The 12646-nt window shown below is 35.9% G+C and overlaps 1 protein-coding gene across 2 annotated transcripts; it reads right to left on the bottom strand.

The window, feature by feature from the left end:
• Positions 1–7568: 7568 nt before the first annotated feature.
• Positions 7569–12401, bottom strand: LOC113740458 (RINT1-like protein MAG2). Of its 2 annotated transcripts, none has more exons than XM_072046317.1 (4): positions 12042–12401; positions 11828–11937; positions 10272–10375; positions 7569–10178 (listed from the first exon to the last, which is right to left on the bottom strand). In XM_072046317.1, exons 1-4 carry the CDS (start codon positions 12353–12355, stop codon positions 8268–8270), a joined length of 2439 nt encoding a protein of 812 aa, XP_071902418.1. In that variant the 5' UTR covers positions 12356–12401; the 3' UTR covers positions 7569–8267. The 2 variants fall into 2 exon arrangements, with proteins under 2 accessions (XP_071902418.1, XP_027123888.1); XM_027268087.2 differs by having other exon boundaries at positions 11828–11914; positions 12016–12401.
• Positions 12402–12646: the final 245 nt, after the last annotated feature.

A 12646-nucleotide genomic window follows, 5' to 3' on the forward strand; every position in this document is an offset into this window, starting at 1 on the left:
GGAAAATTGTGGAGTAAAGAACGTATTGGAGTTGGTTTACTCTGATTTATGTGGACCCATAAATCCACCATCTAATGGTGAAAATGTTATTTTATGACGTTTATTGATGATTATAGTCGCAAAACTTGGGTCTATTTTTTACAGGAAAAATCTGAAGTATTTTCAATCTTCAAAAATTTCATGACTTTTGTCGAAAAGGAAGCAGGCAAGTCCCTAAAGATTCTTCGAAGTGATCGTGGTGAAGAATATAGCTTACAAGAATTTGTAAATTTTTGTGAGGAACATGAAATTTAGAAGCAGCTTACAGCAGTTTATATGTCACAATAAAATGCTGTTTCAGAGAGGAAGAATCGTACAATCTCGAACATGGTGAGGACTATTTTGACAAGAAGTGGTGTTCCAAAAAGTTTTTGATCTGAAACTATCAGTTGGAGTATTCATATATTGAATAGAAAGTCCACACTTGCTGTTAAAAATATGACCCCTGAAAAAGCATGAAGCAAACAAAAATCAGCTGTAGATCACTTTAGAATTTTTGGATGTACTGTCTATACTCATATTTCATACCAAAAGAGGACAAAACTATATAAGAAGGGAGAGATGCATTTTTCTTGGTGTTAATAATCAATCAAAGGCCTACAAGCTTTATAATCCTATCACTAAGAAAATTGTTATCAGTTGGAATGTAATTTTTTATGAGAAAAATTTTAGCCATGGAGCAACAATGTTATTAAACAACAAATACTTGCTGATTTTGATGGAATTGATGAAGAGAACAGGCAGTAGCTGATAGAACAAATTCTACCAGATGGTTCAGATGATGTTCCAAGTTCTCAAACAGTAGCAAAAGATGAAGTATGGCCTCAATGTATTAGAAAAAGACCTGCAAATTGCCGGGGCTATGGTAGGGACCCTAGCGAGAGTGGCGGAGGTGGCGGAGGTCGAGGCTGGAAGCCTGGCAAGTGCAATGGAGATGGTTGGAGCAGCGGAGGTGGCAAGGCCCTTGGAGGAGGCCTTTGAGGGGTTTAGGTTAGGTCATTAACCTCAGCCTCAAACTCGACCTGTTAGGTGAATTTCACTTTGTACCCTTTAACTATATCCAAATTGGCATTTTAATCCCTAAACTTCAAAATGCTCGTGCTCTAAGGAATCTAAATGTTGTTGGTTCAAAATCTCTCAAGTTCTTGCTTACAGCTTATTGCTTGGGAGTTGGGATTGAGAAGTTTGACGGTTTCTGCTGCAAATCTTGTATGCTTTGTGTTTGAGGCCCAAAGCGCCACACAACCGGTAGACCTCCAACTTCCGGATGTTCCTGTTTTATCGAAAGTTAAGTTGAGTGGAGAGCTGTGTGGATCTCCTTTTCAAATCTCACAAGAATTCAAATTATAGCCATCAGTTGAAGAAGCTTATCTTGGCTGTGCCTTTTGGGGTTAGAAAGAACCAGACCTTTGCTGCTTTTTTTTTCATTGTTTATTGACATGGCTCATGATTGTAAAATTTGTTCTTAATCAGTTAATATAACTCCTTTTTTTTTGGCATTACAGGATGTTTCTGTTGCACCTATTCATACTCATTCCCCCTTTGCACTCCCTCAATTGCAAAGTCTCAAGTGGCCTGATTTGACCTTTTTCACTGCTCCCTGTAGAAGTCTTTGACTTCTTTGTATTGTTGACTGTAGCATGCCCTTTGTTATCTAGCTTTGTTGTTCATGTAGGTATTTCTTTAACAAGATGATTCTCTCAAATATATGAGCTATTAGTTAGGTTATTTGGTGCTCTTAAATGTCATCTCCATTTCTTGAATTTGTTTGCCCTTATTTTTCATGATGCATAAATCTCTCATGGTTTTTAACTTTGAATAAGAGAAGTTTGTCTAATTATACCTAGTTTGCTTTCTCTTTTTTCTGTTATTTATGAAGAGAGCTACTTTTTTGGTAGTCTCATCTTTGGGAAATGTCGGGTAGAGTTCTTTCAGTAGTTTTGTGTGGTTCAACCGTTTTTTGTGAAACAGCATGAAGAAACGAAAATGAGTTCTATTAATTTCATAATATGTTACTGCCTGCAGCAAACCTCTGCAATATAAGCGGGAGAGGGGCAAACCTTGGTTGAGTTTAATTGATTTAGTCTATTAGTTATAATGCAAAGCTACAAAATACTTGAGAAAGGGTCATCTGAATAGCCACTTTGTTTTACTATAAGTTAAGACTGGACAGGATAGATCCTATTCCTTATTAGGGTAATCTACTTTACCATCTTGACATCTCTTTGCTTTGCATAACCTTTAACCTTTTCTTGTTCAGTATTTGGCAATGCTCAGTTTTAAACTTCATGAAGCTTGCCTATTTTGGCTGGTTGTAGGAAGTTAAGAATTCCTATTTTCCATCTTGCTATTTTCATCCTTTTGCTTGCTTGTGATTTTGTACCATGTTATGTGTTCAACATGTTATAATTAATTTTCCTGCGTAGCGAGATTAGATAATTTTTTAGTAGCTGTGCCCGCCTCCTATCCGAGATTTATAAGAAGAGTTGTTTTTAAAGCTTTTCTTGCTTTCTTGTCGACTTGAATTGTGGTTTTATCAAATCGTTGTTATACTAGTATTCTTTTTTCTTGCCTATATTAGTCTGGTTAACCAGCTACTAGGTGACATTCACATATTACCTCTAAAATGTTAGCTATTATTGATCTTTTCATTTAAATCTGGTAGAATTTTCAAAACCTAGATTTTTGGCTGCTTTAGACTTTCATATCTTCTTTGAATTTCTCTGAAAATGAACCCTAGTCTTGCCATACTTGTTCGACAGTCTTCCGCTAGTCCTTCGTATATTTTTGGCACTCATACCATATTGCAATTGAAAAAATCCTATGCCTTTTGATTTGTTGAACAGCATGCTGTTCAGTGTAATTTTGTTGCTCCAGATTTCATCATTCAAACATGGTTCGCCATCGTGGGTCGCGATCGCGTCGCGGTCTCGGTTATTCCACATCCGTCGCGGCATATCGATTGAATATCGGGTGATATCCACATTATAACGCATGAAAGTTTTCAAAAATTTTGAAAAAATTACTAAAATTAGAAAATACCAAAAAAGGCACAATTTGAAAAAATATCCGAGTGGACTCTGATATATCGGCTGATATCATGCATCACGGATTCGAATCGGTCAATATCGACTGAGTCAGAGATCGGTATCGTACCGGTCCCCTCCATTCCAGTTACAACTCGGCCGATATGGCAAACCATGCATTCAAACTGGTAGAAGTTCTTATTGTTCTCCAATACCAAGTCACTGCTTGAAGTTCTTGGATAATCCCATGCAGTTTGGACCAAGTTACCACCAGCCTTCAATTTGGATAATGCCTATAATCATGTTTTAGTGACAACTTTTGTTACAATGTAGAACCCTATGACTTGTATGGACAGTGATTGTGCTTGTGACAATTTTTATGAGGTGGCACCCATGATTTGCTTATTCTTTTGCAACCTTTTTTAAGTCTTATTAGACAAGTCCTGCAATTAATTCACATGGTGGAGCATCTATCTCTTTACTTTCGTTGGTCTGATCAACCATGGATGTTCCGTTCCATCAACACCAATTACTCTTGAATTTCGTAGTAGTGCATCGTCAATGTCGAGTTTAACATTCATTGCAGGTTTTGCTTGTTATGAGACTAATCTGGAGTTTGCTTTTGCATTGCTTGGAGTTGCCAAGTCACTCAAGAAGATAATAGTTGAGCTTTCATCCTGTCTTTCCACGTTGGAGAATGACTAGACAGCATGCCAAGCAGCTCAAAGCAAAATTATTGGATACATAATGGAAACATGCAGTTTATCGTTTCGACAAAAAAAAAAAATTGAAACATGCAAATAAACTCTTGGATGTTTGGATAGCAAAATTTTCTAAAAATTTTTTCGCTTACATCATAAACATATTTTTCAATCCACCTTTTTATATTTTTAATCATCTTTTTATTTTACATACATCACATCACAAAAAATACTAAAGTAATTATTTGGAACAATACTCTATCCAAATGTATCCATACAGATAATGAATGCTTTTCTCAAAGCACATGGTTCTTGGATAACCTTGTATCTGCCTCTATTTTTAAACTCGGACCGGATCGGCCAGTTCGACCGGTTGAACTGGAAACCGGCCAGTCGGCCGGTCCGAGTTAATCCTAAGAACCGGAAAATCAAAAACTCGGTCAAACCTGGTCAAAACCCGGGTTTGACAGGAAAAATGAACCCAGTCACTTTTTTTTTCTTTTTTTGAAAGGTCAGAATGTTTTTAATATAATGTTTTGATCCTTAAGTTGTTAAAAATTATTAACATATCTCAAATATTTCATACTTTATAAATGTTGTCTTAAAGTTTGGTGTTATTTTTCAATTAAATCCATAATTTTATTTCTAAACTTGTTAATGCTTATTAAATAATATAAATTGCTACTTGATTGCTCTAATTTATTTGTAGTTTCTTATTAAATATATTTGAAACATCAAATATATATGAATGTACCTTTATTAGTATTAACATGTTATTAAGTATTTTACATATAATATTTTAATTTTTAAATAAATTTTATTTATGACGTCATCCGGTTCAACCCCTATTGAATCCGGTTGAATCCATTGACCCTTGACTCCTGAGCTCGACCGAGTCGATATTCGGTCCGGTTCTGAAAACATAGGTATCTGCCTAGAAATATTTGGATGTACTCTTTTTTTTTTACGAAAACATTAGAAATTGTATTGATATCAAAACGAGCTATACAACTTGAGCAAATGGGCCCACAAGGAACTTTACAATAGTGTCGTTTGACACTGAGGACTTAGATATTCCTCATATTGCACTAATATATATATATATATATATATATATATATATATATATATTTCAAAATCAGGATATACTAATCTTTTCCATCTTTATTTATTCCCGACAGAAGACATGGAAAATGTTATTTAAATAAGAAAGTTATTTCTGTGCTATTTTAAATAAGGGATAATTTCAGAAACCTCCCCTGAGGTTTCTGACAGTCTCACTCATCTCCCTTGAACTTTGCAAAATATCAGATACCTCCCTTGTCAGATTATTGGGCCCTATTTGTGATATCATTGATGATGAATTGACAGATATACCCTCATAACTTATGATATATTTTGAAGCTATTTTAACAGAATTAGTTAAATGAGTAATAGAGATATAACTTTTGATATAACTTATGATATACCTTCTATTTCACTTTACACTTTTTCTTCGTAGTACAATCACCAATGAAGAGTTTAGCACTAGTGTTCCCTTTCTCTAAAGTCATGTATTTCATGTTTTTTTTTTTTTGTAAGACAATTATCTAGTGTAACTCATTACTTATATTTGGGTAAATTTAGTTTTCAAAAATTCAAGGGATAATTTCAGAAACCTCTCCTAAGGTTTCTGACAGTCTCACTCACCTCCCTTGAACTTTGCAAAATATCAGATATCTCCTTTGTCAGATTATTGGGCCCTATTTGTGATATCATTGATGATGAATTGACAGATATACCATCATAACTTATGATATATTTTGAAGCTATTTTGACAGAATTAGTTAAATGAGTAATAAAGATATAACTTTTGATATAACTTATGATATATCTTCTATTCCACTTTACACTTTTTTTTTCGTGGTACAATCACCAATGAAGAGTTTAGCACTAGTGTTACCTTTCTCTAAAGTCATGTATTTCATGTTTTTTTTTTTGTAAGACAATTATCTAGCGTAACTCATTACTTATATTTGGGTAAATTTAGTTTTCAAAAATTCAATGACGTAAATTGTATATTACATCATCTCATAAAGTGATGCGACACAATTTGGGTTATTGAATTTCTTGAAAATCGGATCTACCTAAGTTCTAGTATTCAAACGAAGCTTGTTGAATAAATTCGACTAACTACAGTGTGAATTAATTTTTTTTTTAAAAAAACCTCAAGTAAAGTATCTAGCACTAAATGAAATGAAGTATCTTGCTACTTCATTTCATTTTCCACAGAGAAAATCACAAAAAAAGTTATTAAACTATTGAGAATTTGGTTATTTGATCGTTACACTATATATTTAACTGCAATTGCCATTCACTCAATTAACCAAATAGTGAAAATTTTTTTGTGACTTAACAAGTAAAAATTTATACTTTTAATCACTCAAATAATATTTTTTATGACTTAACTAATAAAAATTTATACTTTTAATCACTCAAATTATAAAACTATACCTTTTTTTATATCACCAGAAGTATGTTTCAATTAATTGAATGATCATATTAGCTAAATAAATGTCTAATAGCTAAAAAAATAAAATATAAATAGCATTGTAACATTGTTTGAAGAAGCCATCTGCATTTGTTTCTATCTAGTTCAACTTATTACTTCTTTTTTTTTTTGCTTTTGCTTTAGCTCAAGTTGTGGATAAGCAACAAGGGCATATGTGGAACACAAATATCATCTCACTCCTCAAAATATTTTTTTAATGCTCATTTTTTCTGACATGGGCTGATCTTGTTACTCCAACTATAAGTTTAGGGGAGGTATATGATATTTTGCAAAGTTTAGAGGAGGTGAGTGAGACTGTTAAAAACCTCAGGGGAGGTTTCTGAAATTATCCCTTTAAATAATAACAATAATAATAATAAGGTGAATTTTTTTTTTCCCGCAAAATGCATATCAAGATCCTTGATGGACTCGCAAAACCTCACTGCCTTACGGTTTGCGAAGGATTTTGGGATCGCACTTCTATTTTTTTTTTGTTTTTTTTTTTATTGGAAGGTGATGCTCTTAACATTGTTCAGAGAATTAATAGTGATGAACCTTATCTGTCGATTATAGTAAAACTTAATTCATGGAATCAGATCCCTGCTTGCCAGCTGATGGTGATGAACAAAATATTCCTGCTCACATCTTGTCTAAACTTGTCTCCTGAGCTAAGTGCTGTCTGGTTTGTAAACTTCCCCAAGAAAGTTATTGATGCTGCTCTTGTTGATCTTTCATAAATGAATATTATTTCTGAGTTTTTTTTAAAAAAAAATGTTGTGGCCTTCTTATTGATTCAAATATTGTGGCCTCGATATTCAGGGGCTGAAAATTGAAAATCCCTTTCGATTTTCCAAGAAGATGGTAATTTCTAAAGGTTCTGCCTTCTTTGTCCCTTGACATCTTTCAACTACCATTTCAAAACTACTAGAGACTTCTATGGACAAATTCAATGCCAGAAGCCTAGGATTGTCCACCAAAGTGGTGGCACGCTATGAACATGAACATTTGCTGAGAATTTTAGCCATTAACTGTCATTTACAGAGATTTCGTCCCCGTCTCCTGTCTGTCCCACGCAAAGATTTAAAGTAACCCAAAATTGTGTCAGATATGTGAACAACATCCAAAGCGATGAATAGTAAGGATGCAATTATAATCAGCCTGTGTAAAAATTTTGCTTTATCAGTATATTGATAAGAGTGTTCCACAAAATTCTCCTTTTAACTGCTAGTTCTTGTATAGGCCAAAGGAAACCAACTCTTAGAAATCACGTAGTTATCAGAATTAAGAGCACAGCAGAAATATTATTGCATGACCTGCAAAGTGTATCCTAGCTTGAAAATCATCAAAGCCTCATAACCACAGTATCAAAATTGTGGAAACATCACGCAAGATAAACAATGCACTAGTCTACGAAGAAAAGTGCATTAATCCTAAGTTTTTTGTGAAAAAAAAGAGGTATTCCTGGAGCTATGACCAGCCGTACATGTATCGTACAGAGCACCTGGAAATTCCAAATTGAGGTGGGAAAAAGAGGAGAGAGTTATCCTTAACATATTGCCAAACAAGCTAACCTGTTCCTAAGATAAAGTAGCTAAAGATTTTCAAAATCAGCAAGCTCGAACTAGAGTCGAATAGCCCTGACAAAACATGAACCAATAACCAACCTAATTTTCATGCTAACTGGAAAGAACAGCTGAAGTTCATCAGGAAAGTTAAATGGAAAAAACCTGCTGGACCTCCTATATCCATCTCCAATATGTTCTACTTTCTCTAAAAATATCTTCACCAAAATTATCTGAGTGTGTTGAACCACTGAATATACTCTAATGAGGATGACCCATCATCTGTATACCCTATTCTTCACAACTTTTTCTACCTCTCCTGCTTTCAGTTGGCTTACTGTAAATATTTTCACCAGAATGATTTATAGGTGTGTTCAACCACTGAAAACACTCTAACAAGGATGATTCATCAGCCAAACACCCTGTTCTTCACAATTTTTTCTACCTCTCCTGCTTTCAAATGGCTTATTCTATTATCCTTCAACCATCTTTCTCCCCCAGCCAAACCATTTTGAAGTAGCTTCTTTTCCATTTTCAATAGCTTCAATCCCTCACTTGTTCTGGGAAAGAAACCTTCAGGTCTCAAACACCATGTGCAGAACACCCCAAACAGTACTTCCAAATCATTACTAAGCTTCTTAACTCCCCCATCATTGAATTTCACATTACTCAGAAAAATACCACCACATATAAATTGGTCAAGACCACTAGCTAAAGATCTCCACACGCTAACAAAGTCCATTGCATTCAAATTTTCTTCCAGTACTGACAATTTTCCTTGAAGATACTCTAAAGCCCCAAGAAACAATCTAGACACACCCCACCCTTCTTCACCCTTTTCCTGCCATTGCTTTCTGTTTTTCATGTAATCTCGACAAGAAGCATCAAATCCACGCAAAATAACTGTTGATAACTTCTCTACCCATTCTACTCTAAATCTCTCAAGCTTGTCCACTTCCTTCACAATATCATTCTCTCCTTTTGCTTCCATTGATCTTCCACTAAAATCACCTACGCCAGATGTTTCCAACTGATCAACCTGGTCCAATCCCATTTCAAGGAAAAAGACATCCTCACACCATTCTTTCAAAATAGACACAAAACCACGAGCAGCATTAAGTGATATTGCAACTTTGACTAAAGCATCATCATCCGTTAGAGCTGTCAATCCCTCAGCCTCAAGGCACCTGAGAAGTAAGCAATCCAAGAACTTCTGTATTATAGGCACACATGTCAATCTAACAAACCTTGACCTCAATGAGATGCTGGGCAGTGATCGACAACGATCAACCACATAAGACAGAAGACGCAGGATAACACTGGAAATTGGCGGCGACTTGCTATCTTCTTGACCTGATAAAAGAGCAGCACCCAGAGATTTAGTAGACCAGCTTCTTTCATCCTCCATCTCTTGTTTCAATTTGTCAATAGTGTCACTGAGCTCTATCTCAGCCCACAAATCAAGCCAGTCAGGTCTGTCACAGAACACAGAGAGCGATGATATTTTGTGCTGGTTCTCATCTTCTGGTAAAGAAACCAAGATTCCAGAATGTGCTACCAAAGACTGAATTCGTTTATCAAATGAGATCATCAAGTCGATAAGATGTAGCCAAGATATTCGTGGCTGTGAACGAATTCCTGAGATACTCTCTTCCTCCAGCTGGGCAACATACATAGGGAGTATTTCTTTTGCCAAATATGTTGATAAGGAAGTTACCATAGCAGAGACCCATTCTTCTCTACAACTGTAGCCAGATAACAATGCTTCATCAACCAGTGGTTGCAATAAATCATCCATGGAGTCCACATAGTCTCGAGTGATTTTGTACACAAGGGCAAAAATGAACTCAGGCTTATCAATCCATTTTGAGAAGTGGTGTTGAGAATCAATGAATATAGGATTGACGAGCTCTTCAATAGCCCAAAGAGGCTGGCGCAATGCAACTTCTCTATTATGTCCTTCAAGCTGACGAGACTTTCTCTGTCTTTGCAGTTCTTGGAGACTACACAAAGCCAGAAAACTTTTGCAGTATTGGTGTTTGAGGTCCCCTTCCACTGTGAAAAGGGGATTTTGGACTTCACCTGATCCTTTTACATCGAGACTCGATGAATTTAAAGATGATAGAGATGGTGGCCATCCTAGGGAAGCAAGAAGAGATCGATGATCTGCGACTGCCTGTGGTCTAAGAACAGCTAAAGCTCGATCTACTCTGTGATCAACAGCTAAAACAAGTCGAGTCCACTGGGGATTTGACTTTGCAATGGAAGAGAGAATGGCTTCTGTCAGTTTAAGAGTTCTAATAGCACTGACACGCGTATCCTGAAGCAAAGAAGAAATAAGAACAGAAAATCAGAAGGGAACTTCCAGGACTCTAATTCTCTTGCAGTTTCAACACATCCAAGCTGGACTTACTTCTGAGTTATTAGAAAATTGATGCCTCCTTAGTGTTCTGTTTAAAGTTACAGAGACAGCATCTTCAATGTCACCCACCAAAGTGTCAAGTTTTAACGCCGTCTCTGAAATGAAAAAAAAAAAAAGTTAAAAAAAGGCAAAAGCAAGGATTACACTCTGAATTACGTATGATTTGACATAAAAAAAAGGTTCCACAACCCAAGCATTGTAAACATTGGTATACATGAATGACTATTGAATTGACAGTAAAGAAACACTGAAAAGAAGAGAAAGCTCATATGCTAGTAGGAATATATCTTCTTCCACGCAATTGAGATGACACTACGAAGAGGAAAATCATGAATGTCTATAATATATACTATAGTAACCATTGGTTAAAGTCTTAAAACCACCACCATGATTAAAAGTATGGCCTTAATGAAGAAACCTATTTTCTTGTGTTGATAAGAGTCATAGAATATTAAGACGATAAGTTCAAAGAACAGAGGAAGTGTCAGGCTTATTAAATGACTCAATCAAATCTCCCCTACAAAAACATTTTACTGATATTTGATGACAACTGCCATGACCAGATGACTGAAGTTATCTATACTTGTGGTGAGAATCAAGAGCACCTCCTTGGGGGTGTGAAATATGCTGAAAAGTAGTGGACCAGTGCAGCATTTGTTGGACCCCCTTCACGAGCAGTGTAGGGGGCTGATTGTGGCACAGGTTCTAGCTCTACCAAAAACTGGCAGCGTCAGTACTAATTTTGAAATTAAAACATTAATAAATTGCACAACAACCTAAAATCTGCTTCATGGTGATTCTCACCTTGAAAAGAAAAGCCTCTAGATGTATGAATTTATGTTTTGACTGCCAAACAATTATGGCATGAGTAAAGTTGGAGCACTCTGTAAGTCACAAAATTTATTAGAATGGGACTAAATTACCTAAGGTGCAAATCTTGGATGCTTATTGTTGAAACTCTTCAGAATTCTGATTTTACAGCCTATAAAAGAAGTATTATTTGATTATAAATTTGATGAAACAGCTACCTTTGCAGATTTTCAGTGCATTTACTTCAGCAATCGAAATCTTCTATTCTTCTAAAGTTCACCACATTCAGCAACATTTAGTTCGTCAACATCTAAGTTGCTTAGAACTTAGAATTGACAGTAATCAGACATCTAGAGCACACCTCACAACTTCTTGCTGAAGTCATGGTTGACATCATAACAAAATTGGAATTCTCTCTTCCAATCAGTAAATCTTATTAATCCAGAAAAAGGCTTTGGCAGACGGTACTTGATTTGCTTCAGTTCATCCTACAACATTCTTTCTTCGTCGATCAAATTTCCATTATACCAAAGCCAAATCCCTAGCATACAACCAAATTGAAAAATTTTCAAGAAAAAAAGAAACTTTCAAGTTAAATTTCTTCGATATCCACACATTTTTATGAAAGCACCAGAAATGCCATCGAATTCAACTCCATCAACTTCCTCCAGAAAACAATTAATTTCTTCAAGCAATAAAAAAAGGGAAAGGATGAATAAAAATACAAACATATTCACCTGCATAAGTCCTCACGGCTTCAACCCTCGCCACCTCCTTCGCCAATGCCGGCAGCTCCTCCCCAAGTAATCTTCCAGACCCTCCATCTACATACAACAATTGTACACATCTATACATATAATCAATCAAAAATAAATCACAATTAACAAAACTTACAAATGAGTGCATGAATTCTGATAATATATACCTGATGAAGAAGAAGCAGAGGAGACAGTGGAAGAGCGAAGATCAGATAATTTACACCTAATAGCCTCAAAATTGGAACCGATTTGATTGGAATGCGAAGAATAATCTGCGAGTAATTGGTTGAAGTGGTGGCTGAGATCAGAGAGACTCCGGTCGAGGCTATCGCACTCGGTTCGGAGCTCCGAGACGAGAACAGGAGCGAGGTGGTGGAGGTCTTCGTCGGCGGTGAGTTTGGCGTTGAGGCAAGCTAGGGTTGTTCGGGAGAGGGAGGAGATCGGAGGAAGGGGGAGGATACGAGTTGGATGCTCAGTTCGGGTCATTGGGGAAGCGGGTCGGGTCATGTAATGGGGAATGGATGGCGGGGATAATATGCAAAGGGGAAACTTAGAGAGCAGAATTTAAGAAATGCGGATCCATCCACAAATAAATTGAAATAATACGAAAGAAAAGAAAGGGATAATTTCAGAAACCTCCCCTGAAGTTTCTAATAATTTCACTAATAGCCAATTTGGAAGTTTATAATATCTTTTCATTATTTGGGAGTTCTGGAGAAAAAAAGGAGATGAAATAACTTTCCTTTGTTTGGAAGTGGAGAAAAGTGAAAAGACAAGATTCAATTTTACATAAAAACC

The sequence above is a fragment of the Coffea arabica genome, chromosome 4c (genome assembly GCF_036785885.1).
Source record: "Coffea arabica cultivar ET-39 chromosome 4c, Coffea Arabica ET-39 HiFi, whole genome shotgun sequence".
Taxonomy (NCBI): Eukaryota; Viridiplantae; Streptophyta; class Magnoliopsida; order Gentianales; family Rubiaceae; genus Coffea; species Coffea arabica.

Excerpts from the sequence above, each read along its gene's own strand:
- LOC113740458 (XM_027268087.2), bottom strand. The coding sequence starts at position 12,355 with ATGACCCGACCCGCTTCCCCAATGACCCGAACTGAGCATCCAACTCGT. Across the intron at positions 10,376-11,827 it reads AGCCGTGAGGACTTATGCAG|AGACGGCGTTAAAACTTGAC; the intron begins GTGAATATGTTT and ends TTTTCATTTCAG. Across the intron at positions 10,179-10,271 it reads AATTTTCTAATAACTCAGAA|GATACGCGTGTCAGTGCTAT; the intron begins GTAAGTCCAGCT and ends TCTTTGCTTCAG.